At 38.6% G+C, this 25,845-nt stretch overlaps 1 protein-coding gene across 2 annotated transcripts in view; it reads left to right on the top strand.

The window, feature by feature from the left end:
• myo6b (myosin VIb) overlaps window positions 1-25,845 on the top strand; it is a 53,583-nt gene that overhangs the window by 25,363 nt on the left and 2,375 nt on the right. Inside the window, exons 19-32 of one of the 2 annotated variants that reach the window (XM_042500686.2) lie at window positions 1,625-1,663; window positions 1,750-1,843; window positions 3,021-3,151; window positions 3,232-3,309; window positions 3,429-3,558; window positions 6,084-6,174; window positions 8,079-8,229; window positions 10,223-10,431; window positions 10,547-10,625; window positions 18,574-18,734; window positions 18,897-18,947; window positions 22,310-22,413; window positions 24,196-24,330; window positions 25,467-25,685. In XM_042500686.2, the coding sequence (XP_042356620.2) occupies window positions 1,625-1,663; window positions 1,750-1,843; window positions 3,021-3,151; window positions 3,232-3,309; window positions 3,429-3,558; window positions 6,084-6,174; window positions 8,079-8,229; window positions 10,223-10,431; window positions 10,547-10,625; window positions 18,574-18,734; window positions 18,897-18,947; window positions 22,310-22,413; window positions 24,196-24,330; window positions 25,467-25,685 (1,672 nt within the window). The remainder of the gene's footprint in view (window positions 1-1,624; window positions 1,664-1,749; window positions 1,844-3,020; window positions 3,152-3,231; window positions 3,310-3,428; window positions 3,559-6,083; window positions 6,175-8,078; window positions 8,230-10,222; window positions 10,432-10,546; window positions 10,626-18,573; window positions 18,735-18,896; window positions 18,948-22,309; window positions 22,414-24,195; window positions 24,331-25,466; window positions 25,686-25,845) is intronic. The other variant, XM_088087949.1, reaches the window with a different exon arrangement.

Genomic DNA, 25,845 nt, shown 5'->3' with positions numbered 1-25,845 from the left:
TCTCAGCACTCTTTATCTTTTAAGCTTCTTTCCAGACTTTTCTAACTATAATCTCTTGACCTCTTCCACCTTTCCACTCTTCATTCCATCCCTTGTTCTCCTCCGTATTCAGGGTTTCCCTCTTAGATTTCCCTCAGCCTCCCACGTTTTTCCTCTGAGAAAACCTTCCTTGGTGGATAAAGCTGGATAAAGTCAGCTTGAGGTATAATAGAGAGGAGTGAGAAAACAGGAGGAGTGAAAAAATAGAGAAAGAAAGAATAAAACACTCCGGCTTTCTCACAAAAGTTTGCTGAGCAAGCCAGAAAATACACAACTTTAAGCTGTGTGTCTTATGTTTCAGCATCAACCAAAAAATAAAACCCCAGCCTCGGACTCCAACGGTTTCTTTGCAACTAATGTAGCTTCTTTGCTTTCATCACTAATGCATCAGACATGGCCTGAAGCACAAAGATGATGTGTGAGTGTTTCAGAAAGCCTCTAATAACTAGAATTTGTTATAGACAGAGGAAATGTGGTCTTATTTTCAATAGCAGGAAATATGTTAAGATAAATATATACTGTCAAAATGAGCAGCCTGAGAGATGTGATGTGAAATTTAAGATTCTTGTCAAGGTCTGTAATTTCATCCACTTAAACACAGACAGTGTTTGCGTCTTTGTATTATTAGATCTCAGTGCTGAATTCGATACAACCGACCACAACATGTTCCTAGACAGACTGGAAAACTGATTTTGACTTTCTTGCACAGAATCAAACTGGTGGGAGGCCTATTTGAAGGACATAAACTATGTTTTGTTTATCTGTGCTTGCACATCTGTGCATACAAAAATTACGTGGAGTCCACCAGGGTTCCATCCTGGGGCATCTTTTATTGAAGATGAAAAACAACAACACAACAAAATACTCCATCATAATTATACAGATGATATACTTATTTATATAACACTATTAGCAGCGTAGAAACATGACATGAAGTCCCAAACAGCTCCATTCTGAGGCCTCTTCTATTTAGCATCTACATGTTCTCAAGAGCACAGATCACGTTAAACAACCACACCAAATATCTTTTCATATCTTTTCTTTTCAACGATCAGCTTTAGTTTCTAGCATTAAAGGCCACAAAAATCTCGGTGTAGTCGGGGACCGAGAACTTTATTTTAACATTCACATTAAGACAATTCCAAAATCAGCTTTCTATCACCCGAAGAGTATATCAAGAAATAAAGGAAAAAATTGTCCATGCATTTATCTTCAGAAGGCTCAACTACTATAACGCTGACCAGACGGCTGTAGGTGTTTCAGATTGTCTGGGACAGGTCTGCTTTACTTTGTTTTATTCCTTTTAAATCCTAAGCATGATAATATTTTTTTATTTTATTTTACTTATTTTTTATTTTGCCTCATGTTTGTTTTAGATCTTGTCTTAATGCCCTTCATGCACTTTTAATTTCCTTGTTATTGCAGAATGCTATACAAATGCAGTGCCTTGCCTTTGTCCTGGCATGACTGTTAGCTCTGGTTGCTCCCTTCCCTTCCTCATATAAAATGTCCATTCAGCCTACCTTCATTGTAAATGTTATAAATAAACCAATAAGCATTAACTGTCATCTACTTGCACACACAGACCCAGCTGAACCTGCTGCTGGAAAAGCTTCGCAGTACTGTAAGTAAAATATCAGTAAAAAGTCAGTTCTATCTGGTACTTTCCTGCCCAGATCAATCACTACTTATAACTCTTTGCATGCACAGGGCTCCAGTTTCATCCGCTGTGTAAAACCCAACCTGAAGATGGTCAGCCACAAGTTTGAAGGAGCTCTGATTCTCTCACAGCTGCAGTGCTCAGGTAGGACCAGAAACAGGCACAAACCTAGCGGCCCATATTGTCAGGGGGTGCCCTGAACTTCGACTGCAAAATGTCATTCAAATTAACATGTACTTACCACAAAGAGACAAAAATGACTACAAAGAGAGGCAAACCAGCGACAAAGAGACAAAAAGAGACTCACAACAACTACAAAAAGGGGCAAAACAACCACAACGAGACACAAAATGACTACAAAGAAAAACAAAATAATCACAGAGACTAAGGCACTGAGAGTTAGATTACAACAGCAAAGAGATGCATGACAAAAACAAAAAGAGGCTGAAAAGCTATAACGTCTGTGTGCCTTGCTCCTTATTCAGAGAGGTAGTGCATGTCTGTGCTCAGGGGCCCATTGTCTCAAAATCTGCCCATGCATTAAATACAGGAGATGGATGACAATACTAAAACATGACATATTTCTATATATTAATATGACAAGAACCTCAGTATGTGAATTGTATTGGACCTTTCTTCAAAAAGGAAAGCCTTGGGTTTTGAAGAAATGCAGGATGTAACATTTCTTTCCACTACCTCCCACAAAGGTTGAATTATGTTAAAATGTAGTGACTGAAAAAACCTTTGGAGGCCCTTGGCTTTATATATTATACTATAGTTCACTGCAGTTTGTCCTTGTTTGGCACTGTACAACATCATAAATGTTTAGACAGTTTTCTTGTCACATTACAAAACTTTGATGTTTTTATAAATGTGTTACACCTTCACTTGGGGCATGGACTATGATGGAAGTGGACATCTGTTTATTCTTCATGTTCCTTCACAACGCTAAATTATGTATTTTGACGTCAATGCATAGTGCCACTGTGATTGATGCTGAAATTAATATGGCCCTGCAACAGCCTTTGTGATTACATTAAAGTTACATAGTTAATCCATGCATTGCATTCTCACTTGCATGCACACACAAACACACATCAGACATTAATTAGGTGTCAGGAATGAAACAGAACAGTGTATATTGAGTGTAACCTAACAGATTTCAGGTTGTTTTTCAAGTGCTTAATGTTCCTCTGATAAACTGACAGTAGTTCACCTTTGACTGTGTGTAATGTTATTCCTCAGGTAATCCTGTTTCTCTTCAATAGCCCTTTATATGTCAAGACCTCTTTTCCTTTCTTTATGTGTTTTTCTTGATCAGGCATGGTGTCAGTGTTGGATCTGATGCAGGGGGGTTTCCCCTCCAGAGCCCCCTTTCATGAGCTCTACAACATGTATAAACAGTACATGCCTGACAAGCTCACACGCCTGAATCCACGACTCTTCTGCAAGGTGGGATTACAGAAATTCTTCTTTTTTAAAAAAATATAGAATATTTTTGTGTCACTGAATGTGAATTTATTCCTCTATAGGCTCTGTTCAAAGCCCTGGGACTAAATGACAATGACTTCAAGTTTGGATTGACAAGAGTGTTCTTCCGCCCAGGGAAGGTACAGAGACGTCAGCAGAATCATGAAACATTAATGTTGCAGATCATCGTGCATAACTTTACAAATATGCCATGAATTACAGCTTAATATGTGTTTTTGTGTATGTGTGTGTGCATCAGTTTGCAGAGTTTGACCAGATCATGAAGTCTGATCCAGACCACCTTGCAGAGCTGCTAAAGAAAGTCAACACGTGGCTGGTTTGCAGCCGCTGGAAGAAGGTCCAGTGGTGCAGCCTGTCCGTCATCAAACGTGGGTTGAATCGACTGAACAGAACTTGTGATGTGTAACTCAAGCAGCCTAAATACTAACTATTTACCGCCTGGTTGGCTCAGTGGATAGAGCGGCGCCCCATATACAGAGGTTGTATCCTCACCGCAGTGGCTGTGGGTTCGATTCCGGCCTTGACCCTTTGCTGCATGTCGCCCCCTCTCTCTCTCTCCCTTTCACACTTTAAACTGTCCTGTCCATTAAAGGCAATAAAAGCCCCCAAAAATAATCTTGAAAAAAAGACCATTACATATGCCCACATATCAGTACATCAAAAGAGTTAAAGCTGCACTGCAGTAGGCTTTAACTGCCTCAAAATTAAACCTTATCAATACATAAAAGTTGTTGGTCTTCAATTTTCCTGACAGTATGACAAAAATTCTGAGAACATTTTATCATTAATTTCAAGAACATGCAATTGCAGCAAACAGTGTTTTAGTTGTATATGTCAACATAAATGCGGTCCCCATTCAATATTCATATAGTAAAAACTAAACAAAAATGATCTCTCAGTTTGGTTCAGTTTGGTTTGTAAACAACAATCATACTGAAATTCAGATTCTAAATAAAATATAAGAATACTTGTTCGAAAAGCAGATTCTCAAATCATTTTTGAGAATACTTGTTCCTCCTATGAATTAGTCTCTCCATGGGCGCACTGGAGGACGTCCAGGCACGTTTAATTATTTTATTTTATTTTTTTAAATACCCGGAAGTTACTGTAAATAAACATTGAGATTCTGTCTATAGCCAGATGTAATATTTGTGTGTCTGTCATCATGCTGCCATATGCCACTCAGTCAGAGTCAGTCCTTTCAGAGAGGTGATGCCAGTCTCCAATACTGTCCATATCTACATCGCACGAGACCTTCACACAAAAACTGCAGATGAAGTTTGAAAAAAAAAAAAAGAATAATTGAAGAAAGGCCAGTAGCACAAGTTATTTTTCTTGGTCGGTCATTTCACTTTCCAGTGCATGATGTATAAGATGCTTTGTCATTTCCTCACAGTTTTATTATTTAGCTCTGATGGCTATACTAAATCACATTTCACGCATTTCCATTCATTCTGAATATTTAGAGCTGCAGCCTCTAGCAATATGGAATAGTACTCTAAAAGCAGTTCCTTGAACCATTACGCTCTATGCCAAGTTATTGATTCCCACCATTTAACAAAGTGCACGCTGGCTTCTGCTTATTTGTGTGGGATGCATCAAATGAAATTACATTAGTTATAAGAGAACGCTGCCTATGCTTGACCACACATTTTTTTGCATAAATGACCTGAGGAAATGTATGTCCCTGGTCCCTGGTCATTTATTTCCTTCAACACCTCACCTTATTATCGCGCTTTCGTTTATGTGTGTGTGTGAGAGTGTGAGGGAGATAAAGTGTATGTAAGACATTCTGCACTACTTGATTTTGTGCCTGATCAATTTTACCCTTTATAGCAGTTCATACATAGCTGAAACATTGGCTGTAGCATGGTTCTGTAGCATTTTAAATTTTATCTTTAAAAGTTAAGTTCTTGTTATAATGTTTTGTATCATATATTATACATGTAAGTTTCTTCTAGGGTTTTTTTTTTTGTCTTAATTAAAGAGACAAGGTGAAGAGAAGTCAGATAATGAGAGGGGAGAGAGTGATGGGGGCTGACAGGCAATAAAGGTCTTGTAACTAGGGATGTCGTGATCAAGTTTTTTTGCCCCCAATCCCACTCTGAGTCATTGATATTGAGTATCTGCCGATACTAAGTCCTGATCCAATACTTTTATTTACCTGGATAACACAACTGCAGAGTGCACACTTCAGGTGTTATAAAGTTATTAAAATCAATGCAGTGTATATGATTGCCACATTAATAGCTTTACAAAAATAAAAAAGTAAACAGACTCAAAATATTTTTAAATGGCTCTTATCACAATGCCAATGAGCGTAGTTTTTGTTTTTGTAACAAATCAACAAATTAACAAAGTGGCGTGTCTTCAGAAATTGTTCACAAATCCACTTAGTGCAGAATTGTGATAAAAGTATAGAACACAAAATAATGTGATTACAATTCCACTAAAACAGTACTTTTATAGCTGGACTTTAACATTCACAGTCACAAAAAATAATAATTGGTCACAAAGCTGCTCATTACAGCCTAAAACTAGTTCAATAAAAATAACAACATTTTTTTTTGTTTCAATTCAATTCCACTTTAGATGGTGTAGCAGCTTAAGTTGAACATGAAAAAAAATCAGCTTCTACTTACTAGAATGGCAGCATTACAATAAAACCGGAATATCTGCCATAAATTATGCTCTCCGTTTATGACACCTGATGTAAACAAAGGATTGTGCGGGGCTCATGCTCAAAATAACGGATCCTGATCAATTAAAAAATGCCTCAAGCCCCATACCGATCCTTCTGATCAGGACATCCCTACTTGTTACAGTTCATAAAAGGCAGCATTTTTCTACATCTTTATTTGAATCCTCTCCCTTTTTCTCTACTCTTCAACAGTTCGGAACAAGATGAGTTACAGAGCTCTGGCCTGCATTAAGATTCAGAAGACTGTCCGCATGTGGTTGTGTAAGAGGAAGCATAAGCCACGGTGAGTCTCCTCCTGGCTCTGTGCCAAACACACACACACACACACACACACACACTCGCACAGCCTCACAAACATTCATCATTTTTACTGTCTTTCTGTTTGTCTGTGCCCTTTGCTCTCTTATTTTTCCTCTCACCCAGAAGTCTTTTGTGCTTTTTATTTAAACTGATTCACGCTTGGTGGGTTTTGATGGCTTCACCCACACTGTGCATTTAGGAGTTCAAATCAATCTTTGAAAGTCATCTGCGGAGAACTGATGTCTCACTGTACCGCTTTGGGAAATGCCGCATGTCTTTCTGTATTGGGTTGCTTTTGGAAAAATGGCCTTTGTGGAGGCAGCCATCCAGATGATGAGTTTTTAGAACTTTTTTTTTTTTTTTAGAATCTGATTTTGATTGTGATTGCCAGTCTATGTATGTATGCATGAGAATATAAATCTTATAACAGCATTTAGGTCAAAATGAGGAGTGTAATTCCAAACTATAATTTATCTACTTTGTAAGATGTTAAAGGTCATAATTTGCGATGTATTTCAGAGTGAACCAGAATATGCGGTTAGGATGCAGTTATGAGGGGGATTTAAAACAGACAGTGGGCATGGCTCAAGGAATCACGAGTTCAGAGCTGTAAAAGACTGTTGGCTTCCACCTACGACTCCCTCATCTGCATTATTGTCAGGAAGTGGAGCACGGGGGAAAAATTGGTCAGTTAGAACACAACCACGCTGCCTTGGATACATAAACAAAGTTTTTGTCAACTGTGATCCAAACACACCACCCTGACCCACTAAATTGCTCTGCTAGCTTCTGTGACTCACTAGCGGACAGTCGAATGTGTTTCTATACCAAAGTTGTTACAGTTAACTAAATGACACTAAAAACTGAAACTAGGTGTGACACATTTTAGTTAACAGGAATAAAAATTTAAAAAGGATAATCAAAAAATCTTCTTATATTCTGATCTGTGTGGCGTTAATGCAAGAGGTATTTAGGAAATCATTTTAAAAAACAGATATTATTGGGGCTCAGTAGCTCACTGTGTCCTCGCCGCAGCAGCCGTGGGTCCGACTGCGGCCTCAGCCCTTTGCTGCCTGTCACCCCCTCTCTCTCTCCGCCTTTAACTTTAAGTCTGTTCTATCCATTAAAGGCCAAAAGTCCAAAAAAGAATCTTATAGAAATAGATATTATCAGTTTTTGGAGATTTTACAATGCGACATCTGAAAAAATGGTTCATTATACCCTACTTCCCGTCTTAGCATTTTAAAACTTTTGAAAGATTGATTTAACACATTTTAACGCCAATTAAGGCCTTATTTTAGATGAATTAATTTAATGCTTTTTATGACTTTTTAAGGATCTGTGGGAATCCTGTGAACAATTACCACAAGATACAAAATTTGAATTACAAAATGTATTTTTTATTTCTCTGTAACTTAACTATTTACTTCACTTTTTATGATCAATATTGCCAGTGGAAGTAAAGAGTCCAGATTTACTCTGACTATACATTCACTTTCGTTTTAGAATGAGCTTTGTGCGTTTGGTGTTTCATGTCACTATATTTTGGGGAGGGGGGCGGTTCTGCATCATAGCTGCAATTTTGCTTGCCCCCAGTTGTTACCTTAAGTCCCCAGGAACATCCTGAACACAGCAAAACAAAAAACAAAATAAGAAAATACAAGTAGAGGTTAGAGTCTGCAGATAAATACACTGCCACTTGTAGGGGGTCATAAGTAATGACTGAGCGGGATGACTTCTGTATAATTATGTTGTTTTTTAGTTTCACAGTATACCTTTATTCACTTCTATTGTCACCTCTGTTAAGCATTTTTCAGTGAAACATGTGACTTGCTCATTTGTTTATAGCGCATTCATGTAAGTTTGCATTTTTCACTTCTTTCATAGTATCGATGGCATGGTGAAAGTTCGAAATCTGAAGAAACACATGGAGCGGTTCAACAAGGTGGTGAGCGGGCTGACAGAGGGCAAGCAGGAGATGGCCAAACAGGTTCAGGAGCTGGCGGCCTCCATCGATGCACTGTTTGCAAAGATAAAGGCGAGTCTGTGTTCACCTCTTTCATGTTACCCGGCTATTATTGCTCTGGTGATTCTAAAGCTGCTCATGTCAAGTTTTTTTTCAGGTGCTTTGAGCACGGTGGTACAGTGTGAGCAATGAAACATTTTGCTGTTTGTCTTTGAACGTGTTTATCTGGGGAAGATATTTCAGAGCACATACTTTGCTTTGAGCATGACTGCCTCAGATTTATACTGCTCTCTGCATTCACACCTGTAGCTCCATGACACAACCAGTCTGTTGCACACTATGCCCTTTCCAAAGTGCGCTATGCCCTTTTCTCTTTCCTTCTCTCAGAATCAATAATTTCAATCACCTCCGGATAAAAAAGAAGAGCTAGGTGAAGAAGAAGTCCTCTCCTCTCCAATAATATAATTTAGAGGGGCTGTTTTGCTAAATGATCAAACTTGGTTAGTGAAATCCCAGCTCTCCCTGTGCAATAAGCAGCCGCCTTATTGGACCTTATAGGTAGGGCAAATCATCAGAAGCACATCCACATGATATCTGGGCTCTGTCTCCCAAATAGTGTTAAATTTGTCCTCTGTAGTTACCTGTATGCATTCAACAGGTGTGATTAGGGTCCTCTCGGGCTATCTTGATTGACAGTGACCCCCAATCAGCCTTTCCCACTCCCCCATCGTCCTCTGTTAGCATATTAGCAGCCCCACTGTCGGCACTCATGGCGTCCTGAGTGCTTAGAAATTGCTCCTGGCGCGGCATCTCTAAATGAATAATGCATGAGATGCTGATGGCTGTCATTCAGACCTCTATGCGTTGGGGACAAGACCCTGTCATCTTCCCTCCCCATGTCACTGTTAGAGACTCACTCTAATGAATCTTCACAATACGGTGACCTCCTCTCCCCCCGCTGATTGTCTGACAAGTATAGCGGGGAATTGAGCATTGTGGCTGCAGTGTGCAAGTGACAGTCACGGTGTCTGTCAGTGTCTTCCCTCGTTGCCACATGGGAAGTCTGTGTCAATGCTGGAGTGTGTGGTGAGCCAGGCTATAAGTGCACTTGCTGTCACACCTCCAAAATGTTCCCTCATCTCATTGAAAGCACAAAATGTTATTCTGACAATAAACACTTAATATTAGGTTTAGACTGGTTTAAAAATTTTTTCAAAATGATTTGATATTAAGAGCCTTAGACCAGTGTACTGAACTTAATGCACTCAGCAGTCGTTCCCAGGTGGAACATGATGAGCATACGAGCGTCCAACTATCATCACATTACGTCAAGTAACATTGGAGCTCTTTGTTTGCACTGAATACATTAAATATGCACCTCTGTCACATCTTGACAACAAACTACATAAATATTAGCTGTGTGTTTGACATCAGACTGGAGATGCAACCACTTAAAGGATGGGTGAGGAGCCTACTTGCGATCTCCCTATGTTTGTAAAATTACGATGTCACAGTTTACACCTAAGTTGTTTTTTTGTCGTGAAATAAGGAGGCATCATATAGATAATTCCTCAATTTTCTTTTATGAATCAGCTGATCCTTATCCATCGCAGCACTTAAAGGGAACAACAGGTCACCTATAAATAGAAACAGGCCGTCCAACACAAGTTCAGCTCATCACACACAGCGTGTGTGTGGCTGTGCTGGGTTCATGGCCTGTCAGACCCTCTTGGCTTCATTAGTCCATTGATTACATACGCAGTACAAGTTGGATGTAGCACTGTGATGCTGTCAGCACAGGTGGCTGACGTAGGCTACTTTTGAATTTACGAAAAGGTGTCATAATGACAAATGTCACTTCAGCTTGTTTCCATGAGATCAAACCATTTTAAGCTCGTATACTGCACCAGACAAGCAAAACTGGAAATCTACCCAAGTCTATTATAATGGTGTTAAAAGCAACTCATGGCTTTGAGAATCGATTGAGTTTTTGGATAAAGAAATTAAATTATTTCTTAATTTTATGACCATGGCCTCCCATGCTGATCTTTCTCTTGACCTGTAGGCCACAGTGATGACCCGCAAAGAGATTGACACGGAGTACCAGGTGTTGGTGAAACGCTCCGAGCAGCTGCTCTCCTCAATGCAAAAGAAGAAGCAGGAGGAGGAAGAGATCGAGAGGCTGAAACGCATCGAGGAGGAAATGGAGAAAGAGAGGAAGAGGAGAGAGAAGGAGGAGGACCGACGCAAACAGGAGGAAGAGGAAAGAAGAATGTAAGTGATGAAAAAGTGGAGGGATTGTCGGTTGAAATTTAAGCACATGTAAAGGTTTGAAAGCACAAGCTGTCTGTCAGTCTTAGTAAGGATTTCTTTTCCTCAAACATTTCAGGAAAACAGAGATGGAGCTGAAGAGAAAGCAAGAGGAGGAGGATAGAAAAAAGAGAGAGGAGGAGGAGAAAGTCATACAGGTTTGGACCACCCTTAAATGTTATCAATGGTCTACAGTTGTACTCTCCTGCCAAAAGGTTGTGACCCCTGAGGCAGAAATGTGAGAATATGACCTGGAAAATGAAAACTATAAGGGTTAAATATCAAGGTGTGCATACTGAAAACACTTTTTTTAAAAAAAATTATCATGTAAGTAAAATGAATTAAAATTAAGGTGCACATCATGATTAACCCTTGACTCTTTGCACTGTCCTCTCAGCTTCATGTTTACCTCCATGAGATAACTGACTGCTACACGCCTGCATCAGCTGAGTGCTCATACCCTGCTATTTAAGTGAAATGGTTTCCTAGAATTAATCCTAATCCTAGACAGAGTTGGACCTCCATTGGGTCAGTTTCTTTAGAAAAAAATGCTGTGTTTTTGTGAAGAAACAAAAAAGAATCCCATCACTGAATTATTATTTCCAGGTTTAAAACAAAATATATATATGTTATATGCTGACATCAATAGAGCTAAATTAACTGGATATCTAGAAAAATAAATAAAATAGAGAATTTAAATTTCCTGGTTTCAGCTGTTTTTCTCTCAATCTTCTTAGACAAGCTATTTTAAAAACTGCACCTTAAACTGATGCAACTTCTGATGAGCATATTCACCGTCTTGTGACCATTTATAGATCAAAAGTTTGATTAATAAAAAAAAATCTTTCCTGATAAATAAAATTAATTATTAGTTGCAGCCAAAATCTCAACAATCAAAGACACTGGAGTGGGGCATTAAAGAAAGCTGCAGTATAGCAAACTGTAGGAAAATCAATGTCAGATGTCAAACATGGACTGTAAGTTTTCCATAAGCATGTAAACTTATTAATGATTCTTACCTAAACAGTCTCTGCATAGAACGGCATACTAATAACTAATGACTAATAACTTCACTTAAAGCAACTTTCATTTCTCATGAGATTCATGTTCAAACACCATCCCGACCTCACAAACGTAAGGAAGCTCATTTCTGTGAATGTGATGGAAAAAAAAATCCTTAAAGTCATCATAATGAGAAACTTTAGAGAAATAATGACTTGTTATCTCAATTAATGACTTACTATCTCAAAATAATTACTTGGTATCTCAAAACATTGACTTAGTATCTCAATATAAGGATTTATAATGAAATAAGGAGAAACTTTCTCAAAATAATTATTTATCTCAAAAGAATGACTAAGTGTCTGAAAATAACAACTTGGTATCTCAAAATATTGACTTGGTATCTAAAAATAATTACTTAGTAGCTCAAGATAATGACATAATCTCAAAATAATGACCTGTTATCTCAAAATAATGGTTTTTTATCTCAAAATCCTAACTTTGTATCTCAAAATAATGAAAAACTTTAAAAAAAAAAAAAAAAAGGCTTAGTACCCCAAAATACTGACTTAGTATTGGAAATTTTGACTTATTTATCATGAAATGAGAATTTTTCAAAATATTCACTTGTCTCCAAAGAATGACTTAGTATCTCAAGATAATGAGAGGCATTCTCAGAATTAAGACTTATCTTGAAATAATAAAAAAATATCTCATAATTATGACATAGATCTGTACCTCAAAATAATTACTTGGTATTAATTTTAAATACCAAGTCATTATTTTGAGAGTCTTTCCTTGTAATTACAGGACTTACAGGATCTTTTTTTCATCACATTGGCAGATATGGACTTCCATACGAATGAATCACAAGGTTACTAGGAATTTAGTATAAAGCATGTGTATTTGTAGTTAATAAGCAGGGGGAAAATTGCACAAAACCACCATTATGGTTCTAATGTTTCCTCTCGGTGGCAGACTGCCGGCTCCCCTCTCTAAGTGTAACATTCATTTGGTCTCCCACAGCAACAGCTGGGTCGTGACATTGGTCAGATTCCCAGTGGGCCGCTCACACGGTCTTGATTGATGGTTCCACTTCCTGCCGAGTTTCTCCTAACTAAGCTACTTTATCCTGTTTTATAATCATGCACTTTACTACTTTTTGTCACCCCTATCCATCTCTGCCTGTTTTACTCACTCACATTTAATTTGTCACTTTTTTGTTGCTATTTCTCCACTTAATTTTTCTTAACCACTCTTATCACCACACACACCTGTTCCCCTTTTTTTCCATTATGTCTCACCTTTCCTAACCATTCATTCATCCATCTGTTACACGTACATCCCTCCAGTTGTACATCTGAAGCCCTTTTTATTCACCCAAGGCCAGTTGGACATTTGCATGCTGTCATTTTTTTTTCTTTCTAGTGGTGAGACAGTTGACAACAGGCTGTCATAAGCCACATGTCTCAGGAGACTCTGCAAAGTTTGTTTATCCACAGCTCAGAGGCTCAAAGCTGCAGCTGTAAACTTTCTAAGGGTGTCTGCTGTGACTTAGATGGCATTTTACTCTGTGTTCTCTGCTATTTTCTGCCGTGTCAAAGGTTAGTCTGGCACTGTATCTTGCTCCCTTCAAACTTTGTGTCCCGGTGTCTTTCAACCTAACCTTATTCTTTGCACACAGTCTTTTTTGGGGGAAACCTCACTGAACTGAAGATTTCCAATGTGTTACTCCTATCAATCAAGCTAATGGGTTGAATATTTGAACATGAACAACTTCTGAGGCTGTTTCTTTCTTTTTTCCAGAGTCAGTGCAGCTCATCTTTTATCCTGCAAAAAATTGATTTAATGTGACTTTAGGGCTGAACCTATTGATTAATCAAACAATTTGTTTTTCTATTAGTCAACTAATGCAATGGCCTATCCATCAATTATTCTAAAGATTACTCTTTATCTCTTGATTAATATAACAAATAATTTAGCAAAAAATAAATAATAAAAACTTGTCTCATTAATATTGCAATCATTTTATTCTATCATCTTCTCTGAAAAACAATGTTAACAGAGGTATTGTTTAAATTAGTCCAATTTCCATGTCACCTCTGTGTTATGATATTATTAATAATCATTTTAACTATGAGAAGACACCCTTGTTTTCAGATGTCTGATCAGAAAAATAGTGGATCTCAAACTCAAAAGTATTGCTGTGACACACTGCAGTGATACATTAATTTAATAACTTTCATATCGAAGCATCCATTACATTACAGCATAAGTACACTTGACTTGTAATTTAAAATGGTTATAACATGGATTTATTTATTAACGACAATAAAGTTAGTGATGGTGCAGAAAATTTATGTGACTATTGCTAACATAATCACATTCAGCGTGTTGCAAACCCTTATATATGATGCTTGAGTGGAGACAAAGAGTGAGCAGGATGGAGTTTTCTGCTGCCATCATCAGGCTGACGCACGTTTTGCAAATCAACGAATTTCCAAAATCAATGACGTTGATGAATCGCCCAGCCCTAAGTGACTTTTTTTTTAAAAAAAAAATTGGGTCAAATTCATTGAGTTCCAATCATGATTTGGGGGTTTAGCATAAAATCTGTACAATAAAGTATTTCTGAGCAGAAGTCAAGGGGGTAAATAAAACCTTTGCACATGCCACGAAGCATCTCAACTTCACACTGAGGTCATCACCATTTTAAGTTTTGGTTCTCATGCTTCACCCTAACCATGTACCACAGCTGCTGATTGGACCGTCCTACAGTTTAAATAATGTATTATTAACTGGAGAAGCATTCATATTTAAAGCTCCTCAGAGAAAAGTATCCATTGTGGACTGATTAGTGGCTTTGGAGAGAGGTGATGAATATGCAGTTTAGAGGAGAGCTGCAACGAATAATCAATTAGTTATCAACTATATTATAAATAGCCAACTAATTTGATAATCAATCAATTAGTTTGAGGAATAAAAGTAAAAACATTTCTGATTACAGCTTCTTAAATGTGAATATTTCCTGGCTTTTTGTACTCCTCTACGACAGTAAAATGAATATCTTTGGGTTGTGGACAAACCACGACAAATGAGGACGTCATTTTTGGCTTTAGGAAATGCTATCTGACGTTTTTCACCATTTTTTAACATATTAATGACCAAACAATTAATCAATTAAAGGGATACTTGTGAATTTCAACAAGCTTTGTATCAAAACAATGTGGGTATAATGTGTAAATGAACTGTTGTAAACGTCCCTCCATGTCCCAACAGAAATCCACTGGATGACGCATTACGCATCATCCCGCAGATTTTTCTCTGGCTCTATGATTGTTTCTCAAACTTAAATTGGTACATTCGCATTTTCATAATCCCAACACCACGAATACAATGAGTATAGAAGCAGATCAAGAGAGAGATCCCAAACCACAAACCAAATCATAGTTACCACAGCAAGTATCTGTGGATTTACAGATAGCCGAGCCCGAGGCATACAGCACAAGACAGAATTAGACAGTGACAAGCTGTTGTTTCAAAATGCACAGCGCTGTTTGTCGTGTGTAACACATGACACGTCACAGCAGCTGTTTCTATGCTCCTCTGTTGATTTTGACAAATAGTCGTTCATAGATTCACAAAATAATTTGCACGAATAATTTATTCTCTGGTTTAAAAACAGGTGTCCTGTGATATCGCTACAGGTTGCAATGAAAAGTCGCTGAACATTACAGTCATCTACCACTTCTAGCAGTAGTAGACTGCATATGAGACGTGGGTACATCTGTAACTTGTAGCAACAGAAAAAGGAAACTGACAAAAGCCTTATTCCAACTGCACAACAAAACATCCACAAACATCTGGCTTTTTAATGCAATGGCAAAATGTAAAATCGGCATTCACATCTGGGTCAAATGACTGCAGTAGACACGGGTATTTATCACCTCTGGTTCTGATCAGCATTGATGGACACACAAAACCCAGGTGAACACGCTAATTTCAGCTCCTTAACCAGCAACATGCAATGAAGTGCCACCACCAATTACCACAGCGCTAAGATCCAAATTAGTCTGCTCTGAATTTGAATGAGAGACTGTATAAGTCATACATAGAGAGAGACATAACCGCTGAAAAAGTTCTCAGACTTCTGTCCATGCTGCTGTCTACCCTTTATCTGGTCTTTGGTCTATACGTGACATTAAAGGGACACAGCAAGACAGCACCCCCCACACACACACAGAAGCGTGCTCGTCTGCTGCAGCGCTGTCTGCACAGCTCTGCTCTACTGGCAATGGAAAAGAAGTCTGTAGACTTTTTTAGTGGGTTTACCCACATTTTCTCTCTGCACGTGTTGGTCATGTTTTGACCATCAAGAGTAGATTGAAGCACAATTATTCACCTGTTTTTTAAGTTTCTACTCCAGAGCAAAATTCAAGTTTTAAACTTGAACACTGAACTTTCAAACACATAAGCTAAATGCTCAAAAGGCCACTGCAACATGTTACCTGATGACACCAACAGTATCATCTTGTAGTTAAGTTGAAAGACATTTCTTTTGAGCTTTTTAACTATTATTTTATGTTATTTTATTTTATCTCTGTAACCAGTTTTCACTGTTGGTTTATCTATGATTTCATCTTATTTTGTTGGTTTTACGCATGTGTTATCATCTTTAATTGGTCTATTCTTATTTTATTTCATTTTTAGTTTTTTTTATTCATTTTAATTAAATTGTATTATCTTCTCTTAAGGGTCTAATTTTAGGAACACTGTTTCATTTAATTTCTGACATCATTTCTGACTCACATGTCTTCCTATACATTTCATTAGTTTATTCTTTATCTTAATAACTATGTTATGGGTTTTTATCTTCATTTTAACTGACTTTATTTGCTATTATGACCAGTTGAGGCTTTGTGCACTTTGTGTAGCACATTGTGCTTCCACCTGGCATGAAATGTGCCATATAAATAAAGCTTTGCTTGCTTGCTCAAAATGCTTAGATCAACCTACACAAACATTAAAAGTCATTTAAACCTGCCCAACAAAGACTGCTGTACTCACCAGTCACAGGAGAAGGAGCAGCCTGTTGTTGTGATTTGCAGCATCAAGTTCTTCCAAGTCGACCCAATTTTTGATCGTGCCTTGATTGAGATCCAAATTTTGGAGTTTGGTAAAAGCCTTCCCTCATTTAGTCTTAAATCCTCAGGACCACTTCCTTGCCGCCTGTAATGCCGCCGGTAATGGCAGGTGAAGCTAACTCTTCTCCTGCTTCTACTTTCCTTTACAGTGAAGTTATCCTCTCCGATACTACTGAAAACGAAACCTCCACGTGTACAAACGTTAACTCCTCTTCCTCCTCTTCTTCGTGTACCTCTTCATCCTCGTTCTCATTATTTCCCATGTTTGGCGTCGCTATGTCCTCGCTGTGTTAGCGCTCGCGCTGCAGGTATTAGACGGAGTCTGTGGCTCGGCATCCCTCTCCCTTCGTTTTTTTTCGATAACACAAGTAAAGCTTTAACACGCCAGCATTCACTAACTTACAGCAGGGTATTTCAACAAAACGAAACAACACCCGCCGACTACGAACTGCCAACCCCACTCACTGTTGATATTGACGTTTTTACGCACACGTGCGTAGCGGTCACGCACACTGGGTGCGCTTCATTTCAGTGCGCCGGTGCGCCGCTCAACAGGTCAGCTGTTGATGAAGTGCAATCTGTCAGCTGCAGCCTTTTAACTGTCAGCTGACAAAACAAACAAGAATGTCGGCCTACAGAAAAAAACATGGTAGCTTTACTAGTTGACAAAACAATCCCCGTATGGACAGAAATGTTCTCAATATGATTTTATTTAAGCCTGAACGACTTTCAGCAGTTCGCTTTTTTATCAATCACGCTGTATTTGTTTGTGTGTGTTGGACACGTGGTAGTGGTGACATATACGCCGCTCTTGCTGCTCAAATTTAGCAGCGGGTCCACCCTGTCTCCCGGCAACTACATATGTCAAATAGTACGCCACCTCCACCTCCTCTGCGCACTGACGACGGAGAAATGGTGCGCACCCACCGTGAACCCACGTGAACCACGAAACAACCAATCAAATCACACAGCTAGCAGCAAAGGTCAAGGGGTCATTACTACGTAAATAAAACATATGCTATAATGGAGTAGTGTCATTGCATATATAAACCAGTCTAATGTCTTCATATAGGCTATATATTATATTTCTTTAATAGAACTAAAAATATAGAAATATTCTATTTCAAGACAGTTGAAGAAGTTTTAGATCTTTTACTTCAGTAAAAGTACAATACGGAAATACGAGTAAAAGTGCAAGTAAAAGTCCTGCATTCGAATTTGTGCTTAAGTAAAAATATAAAAGTATAAGTATACTTTTAGTGCTGAAAGTAAAAGCCCTCCTTATGCAGAATGGCCCGTTTCAAAATAATATCTATCACAGAAATGGATTATAATTATTGATACATCAAACTGTTCAAAACTTTAATGTTGCACCTGGTCAAGGTGGAAATCATTTCAATTACTTTATATACTGGTTGGTTACTTAATCTATATTAATACACCATAATTTATCAATTGATTATATTTTGTATGAATAATCACAACCTGTAAAGTAATAGTGACAAAAGCTGTAGTGCAGTAAAAAGTAAAATGTTTGCCTCCAAGTTGGAGTGGGGTAGAGGTATATATATATATATCTTCTATATATCCTTCCTATACACACACACACACACACACATAAATATATATATTCCATTTAGATGTGTATTGGCTAGTTATAGTAGATTGCATGCAAAAGAAAAAAAAAGTTGAATATGGGTCAAACTTTTAAAAAAAATATTGTAATTGTTTGTTGTTGAATGTTTGTCTGCTGTATGCCCTGTTGTGTCTAGACAAATGCCCAGTAAAGCTTCATTAGCAGCTCTACAACCTGGATAAATATGTCTAATCAGGCTTGGGCTCACAGCAGAGCTCTCATTGTTATGAATGGTCTGGCACTCAGTATTTAGACAGGATCTAGGTTTATGTGGATTTTATAAAGTCACATTAAAAGCTGCTGTGTGTTTGTGCATGTGTACAGGCCGAGCTGGAGATTCAGCTGGCGCTGGAGCGTGAGGAGCAGGCCCAGCGCACCACCATACTGGAGCAGGAGAGAAGAGACAGAGAGTTAGCCATGAGAATCGCTCAGAGTGAGGCTGAGCTCATCACTGAGGAGGGGCAGATGGACCCAAGCCTGCGCAGGTATCCGTTATGTTAGCACAGTGCAATATGGTGCTTTTGTGCAGTGTGGAGTGCACAGTAAACAAGCAGTGTGAAATTTTACCTACAGGTGAAACAAAATACCATTTTGGCCTCAGCATGCGTGTGTAACTGCATTTTCCCTGTTGCTGTGTTTTCTCTCAGTGATGAGCCTTTTTCAGATCTTCCTATCTCCTCATCCTCAGCCAGAGCCATGTAAGATGTCAGCACAGGTTTCTATAACTGCCCTTGTCCAAGTGCACCTAACACCAACCATAATCAGTCCCTTCCTTGCTGTCTGTCTCATCCTCTTACATTCTCAGAAATGTCTCAGCTCCCTAAATAGATGCACAATTTTACCAGCATTGCAAAGCCATTTTAAAATCCTTTGATTTGAAGAAATCACCAGTCAAATTAAGAAGCCTGGTATGACACTAAATCATAAATGAGAGGTGGATCAGAATGTGCATGATGTGATCTTTGTTGCTCTGATGTGAATTGGCTCTGCATGAGTCTGTGGTGGATAAAGCTTGTCTGCATCCTTTGCAGTGCTGGTGCACAGCACAAGCTGTCTATGTATGTCCCCTGACTCAAACTTTGAGTTATAAATGTTCTCTGGATACATTTTGTAACTGCGTAAGGATGTAACATAAGAAGGTTTGCATGAGTTCAGCATTAGTGTTGACGTGCTCTACTGTGTGCACAGGTACCTCAGATTATGTCCAGGTACACAGTGCTTCTTACCATAGTTACCAGGGTTACCTACAGTTTAACACACTTTGCACACTGTTTAAAATCACTCCCTTTTTTTTACTAATCCTCTATCCTCTTTGTAGAAACTCAGTAGTTTACTCTATAGTGCACTATGTAGTGAATAAGAAGTGATTTCAAACACAGCTGTTAGTTCTCACAGACAATATACAGACAATATATCATAGTTGCCCACTTTAATCATTTCAACCCTGCACAAATTAGCTTGATTTCTTTCAAAAACATGGAAAGCAGGCAATGAACGAAATGACACAAAAATTAGTAAGAAATTAATAAAAGTTACAATAAAAAAAACTGAATTGGCCACACAAGAAATGAAAATGTCCTGAAAAAGTGCTGAAATAAAATAAAGATAATAAATATTAATAATCACACTTATCTCTGATAATTAGAATGATTATAAATTTAAGTTTTCTTCGTATTTTTTCTTAGTTATTTGAAATTTGATTGATTGATTCTCTCTCTCCTTTTTATCTATTTTTTCCTGATCATTATCTTTTCACATTTTTCCCTTTTTTCCCCAATTTGTGGGACATGTCATGTGAATTTGGTGATTGCTTTTTTTTCTCATATTTTTGAAAGAAATGAAACCAGTTTGCTCAGTCTTTCAAACTTTTAAATGCTTGTAAAGGGCATCTGAATGCAGCACAAGAAAACTGATACGGAACCAGGTTTCAAAGGCTTAAACACCCAGATGTTCATCTTCATTTGAGCTCCACCTTGTTAGTGGGAGTGAATTTCCATTACCCCACTGTGTGTTCAGAGCCAGGAGAAGTCATGTAGGAGCCTGCATCGACTCTTATCTGCAGGCCCAGCGAGCACAAAATTACATTTGATCCAGTAGCCCTGTAATCTTGTCAGTGTTGGCCTGCACATCCAGGGGCTATGTTGCATGTCTCCTACTATCCCTGTGAGTCAGCTGACCCCTGAAAACCAAAGGGAGATCTGTTACAAGAAAGAAACCCCAAAGGTCTCTTGTTTTGCATGTGCACACCACAGAGGTTAAGCACATGAAAGCATGCGTGCAGTAGATGTAAACAGACTGGCTGGCATAGAGAACCGCCTCCCTCCCTCTACAACCATCCATTTCCTGTTCAACTACTGCCAAAAAGCAAATCCCTGGCCATGGCCTCACTTCCACTTCTTCTTCTCTCCTGGCTGCAGCAAAAGCAAAGCCTCAGCCTGAGTTCAATGCTATCACACACTCAGCCAGACTGACGATGATCCTGAATCATCTTTCCAGTCAGTATGAATTATAAACGGTAATGGTAATCTGGCTGATGATTCGTAGATCACTAATCCTCTACTCTGAGACATTAGCAGCTATACTGACTGTAAATAGAGGAGGTAAATCCTCCGCATTATTGAATTAGCAGCCTCAACTCAGCAGGGAAGCTGGAGACGCGGCTGACACGAGCTCAGACTTTCTGCAGGAGTCATTTAAAGGGATAGTTCAGATTTTTTTAAGTGGGGTTGTGTGGGGTAATGATGAAAAACTTTAATTGCCCTAAGGGGAACGTGCTTTTGCATAAATGAGCATAAAAACTAACAATGACAACATATAACATATAAACATACAAAAGAAAAAAACAGAAAACATCAGAGAAAGCCCAAAAGTTGACAAGGATGTTAAGCCAATTTAAGTTACTATTAATAATTTATCCATGACAGTATTGCTACATACAGTAGATGTCAGTTAGAGCGCCCCCTTTTAGGAGAAGCAGACAGGCCTCCGACATGGTTACTCAGCAATGTACGTGTTTGAGGTCAGCAACATAACGTATTTTATCCTGACTGACTGATTTGATGCAGCAATAGACCAGCAGTTGCTGTGTTCAGCAAGCTAAAATTACTGGTTTTGTCAGTGGAGTCTGGTGATGAGAGCATAAAGATGAGGAACTGAGCTGTTAACAGCTTTACAATCAGAACAGGCCATCTCACAGAAAAGTAAAGCAGTGAAAATACTGCCAATAATTAAACTGATTTTGATGTTTTTAGGTGGGACTTTTTCAGTTAAAATACGTTCTGTTGCTGATCCATCCACAGCAGTACAGCGCATAGCTTCAGTGTCTTACTCCTGCCTGCTTCTCCAAACTGGGAGCGTGCAAACTGACTACTGCAATATATAATACATCAACTATGGCCAAGTACCCCATACAACCCCATTTTAAAAATCAGAACTATTCATTTAAGTAGCAAAGTTTGAATCATCATATATTACATTTCTGCATCATTTCACTTGTTTTTCTCGCTCTTCACTTGTTCCTAAACACTCGAAATGCCAGCAGATGTAAGCCTGCATGGTTGAAACACAAAAAGAGCTTTGCATCATTTTAAGTTGAAACAGTACGCTGCAAGGATACGGACAAACTCTGCTCTCAGGCTCCCCTGCTGACCGGCCTCTAATGTGAATTTAATCGGCTGAGACAATGAGGAGGGCTTGAAAGAAGGGAGGCATCTGTTTTCATTTCTCACCGAGGGCGATGAACTTAATCAATCCTGTTTTCCTTTTAATATTCATGCATTTTGTCTGGCACCAAATCCCACATCAGACTACGCTTGAGAATGATTAAATCCAGTAAAATTACGCATGAAATGTTTCTGAGGATCTGTTTGTGCTGTTCTTTTAGAAATCAACGCCTCCCTGATTGTGAATTATATTCAGCGTTAAAAAACGAGAAACTTGAAACCCTTAATCTTTGTTACTCCCACCTCGTCACACCCTCACCTGTCTTCACACTCACCTTCTTTTTCTTTTTTTTCACTCCCTCTCACACACACCCACGTTCATCTGTTCCTTCCTACAGGGGTCCTCAAGTTCAAGCAACCAAAGCTGCCGCCGGTGTGAAAAAGTATGACCTCAGCAAGTGGAAGTATGCTGAGCTGCGAGATGTCATCAACACTTCCTGTGGTGAGAAATCCCGAACGAGTTCAGCGTGATGCTGCCTTTATCAAATAAACAGAGTGTGTGTGTGTTTGTGTGTGTGCACTGAAGTAGCTGTTACAAGCAGATCAAGGCGGCAGACCTCTTAATGAAAACGCATGACACGACTAGTTTTTCCTCCTTCAAATGTATTTACAGTTCCCCATGTTAAATAATTCAGCAGCAGCTCATGTTTCGGCACTTTTGGTACCCAAAAAACGTTTTTCATCTCCACACTGTCATTTTTCTCTATAATTTTTTTCAATGACGAAAGTGACTGCTACTGCAGCTGTACAGAGTGTGCACACAAGATGAAAAAAGGCCAATATGAGAATGTTCCCACAGCTGCTACGGCTCATCAGCATGCGTTTTTATTGGTGGGAAGAGGAAATTATCACCATTACTGCCCTTCCTAGTCATTCCCAGCCAACCCTCTCCTCAGTCAGCATGAAAAGCAGATGCCTTTTTAATTGCCACTGTATACAGTACTCTGATCAGTGTTAGGGACTCTGATATTCCCCGTGGGATTCCAAAGACATCTGGCTAATTTGTGGAACCCATTTGTTTTGGTGGTGCTGCTGGTGATACCAAAAAGCTGTGTTTGAAGTCCAACTGATTATAGCCTTATGTTCACTAGAAGCACTGTTATGTTGTGAATGTTTTTCTTTGTATTTCATTTTTAGGAAGAAAACAGTGCAATATGCTAAACTGCTCATGACACTTATATTTGAGCTTAAAAACGTGTAGGTTGTGTGCCAGGCTTTTTCAACCATCAGAAAGTCCAGCTTCATATTGACACTCCTGCAGAAAATATTTGTCATGCAGCAGCCAATTTTTAAATTTTGAGCTATTTTGCTTCCATAACGTGTTTTTTGAGGTAAATAGAAAGAAAAAGTCCAGAGGAGCTCACCTGGTAGCGCTCATGTCCCGTATAGCTTGAGTCTTTTGCAGTGGCTCGTGTCGATTTCCAAACCATGAACCTTTGCTGTTTTCCTTTCTCGTCTCCTTTCTGTCACTCACCAGCAGCACTGTAATACATGAAACAAGAACTCTGTGTCTGGCTGTATCCCATGTTCAGATTTATGTTCTAGAAATCAGTATGGAAGTTTGAACATATTTCATTGGATAATGTCTCATTTGCATATTTAAATATATATTATTGCAAAGCCATATTTAAATTGTCTTAATGTAAATAATTAACTGGGGAAGTGATATACCTATTAGTTCCTATTAAATCCATACATTAAAATGTATAGATTTTTGCAATACATATCTTTAAAGGCCATTTTCTCAAAATTATCTTTTCTTAGAAACAAAAGTTTTGAACCTGGCTTCCAATGTTTCGATTTTGGTTTTGGAAATATATGAATTTTTTTGAATATTTAATAAGTTAATGCCCTCATTTGACTACTTGAACATACCATTTCAGAAAAGTTGTAATACAAAAAATAATTGTCTTAAAATTAGTTTTTAAAAAGAGATATAAGTGTCCTAATGTAAATAACTATAACTGGGGAAGGTTTGTTTTCATTTTAATTAAAATTTTTACTCTATTAATCTGTAGTGTTTCCCTTCAAATTATACAGTTTCTTTGGATGCATTTGGATTTTAAATGTCCAGAACTGGACTTAAAAACCAAGTTACATATGTGGAGAAAGTCTCATAGGATCACTTCACATAGGATAGAAGTGCATGTGTTTTCCTTTGCTTATAAATCTTTGCTTATTGCATGTGTTTGAGTACTCACTGTTTGTTGTGTTGTGTGGACAGACATTGAGCTGCTGGCAGCCTGCAGAGAGGAGTTCCACCGCCGTCTGAAGGTCTATCACGCCTGGAAGTCCAAGAACAAAAAACGTAATGATGACGGAAGTGATCAGAGAGCTCCTAAATCTGTCACTGACTACGGTTAGTAGAGAGCTCATCCTCTTGTTTCAATCACTTTCATTTAATGCTTCACCTGAGGATGTGAACACAAATCTTTATATTCAAAAACATAGCACATAAACATACGGTACATTTAACACATGCACACCTCACCCCAGGTGCATTAAGTTACAGGTGACAAGTGTTTAGTTTCTCCACTCTCGCCTCTCGCTGTCATTGGCAGAAAATAATGACCTGCACACAAATAAACCTGCCTTTGTTTCCCAACATTCAATTAACCGACGAGACGCCAAGGCCTGAAAATGCAGCTGCCTTCTGTCCGCCTCTGTCAGAAATATTTGTTATAATTAGCAAGTAACTGTCAGCCATGCTTTGTCAGGTTCAGTAGCCGCTGCTGTGACAACTCGCTGCTTTGCTCATTTCACTCTCAACTCAATCAAGCATGCTCTGCACCACAAATACACACAAATGTTATTTAGCTGCTTTAAAGCTTACCGGTGCTTTGCATTCCCCTCTTTTTCATCTTAAAAACGAACATTAAGTTTGATGGGGGAATGGGAACATTAGACTCACTGTTGCCTCTGCTTTCACTATATCTACTCGCCTGTCTCTTTTGATATGATAGCTCCTGAAAGCTGTACTGGCTGTGCTTTGTTTGCCACATATTGGGATCCTGTTTTTGGCCTCTGCTGATGCAGCTTGGGTTTTATCAAGGTCATTTCATAAGAGGCTAAAAGCTGCTTTACCTGGCTTTTCCATGTGATATTTACTGGAACATTTCTTGGGTCTTTTTTGGGCATTTCCGGGGCTTGTTTTGAAAGCTTTTTACTTTGTTTTTCTCCACATTTAAAGGGACCGTTCACCCCCATAAAAAATACATATTTTCCCTTCCTCCTTACCTGTATCTCCAACACTCAGCAACTCACACCAAAACAATCTAGACTGATAAATAGCATGACAGGTAAAAGGAAAATATGTATTTTTGATTTTGTGGTGATCTGTCCTGTTTCCTTGCCGTTAACAAAACATACAGAAATATTGTAAGGTTATTAAAGACCTAACAACAGGTGCTTTGTTCTGAGTACTACTGTGGAGATAAACAACAATCTACACTTATAATATGAAAATCTAATCTTTTAATGCTCACATTAATGCAGCTGAACAGAACCCAGCTCCTCCAATGACGGCCCAGCATCAGGAAGTGGCCATGAACCGCCAGCAGCGATATTTCCGCATTCCTTTCATCCGACCTGCAGACCAGTACAAAGATCCACAGAATAAAAAGAAGGGCTGGTGGTACGCCCATTTCGACGGGCCCTGGATAGCTAGACAGATGGAGCTCCACCCGGACAAACGACCTATTGTGTTGGTTGCAGGTGAGTCGTCAGCTTTTGCTTTTTGTCATATTATAACAGAAACAGCAAAACCCTTTTTTTGCATTGTAATTTGTCAATATTTCTTCAATTATTCAGTCAATCATTAGTCTAGAGGTTTCAGATGATTTTTGGCTTCTGACCCCTAAAATGAGTAAGAATT

The sequence above is a fragment of the Plectropomus leopardus genome, chromosome 14 (assembly GCF_026936395.1).
Source record: "Plectropomus leopardus strain MGB_pleo_1.0 chromosome 14, ASM2693639v1, whole genome shotgun sequence".
Taxonomy (NCBI): Eukaryota; Metazoa; Chordata; class Actinopteri; order Perciformes; family Serranidae; genus Plectropomus; species Plectropomus leopardus.
The sequence above is the reverse complement of the archived record's forward strand: the minus strand, read 5'-3'. Positions and strand labels throughout refer to the sequence as shown.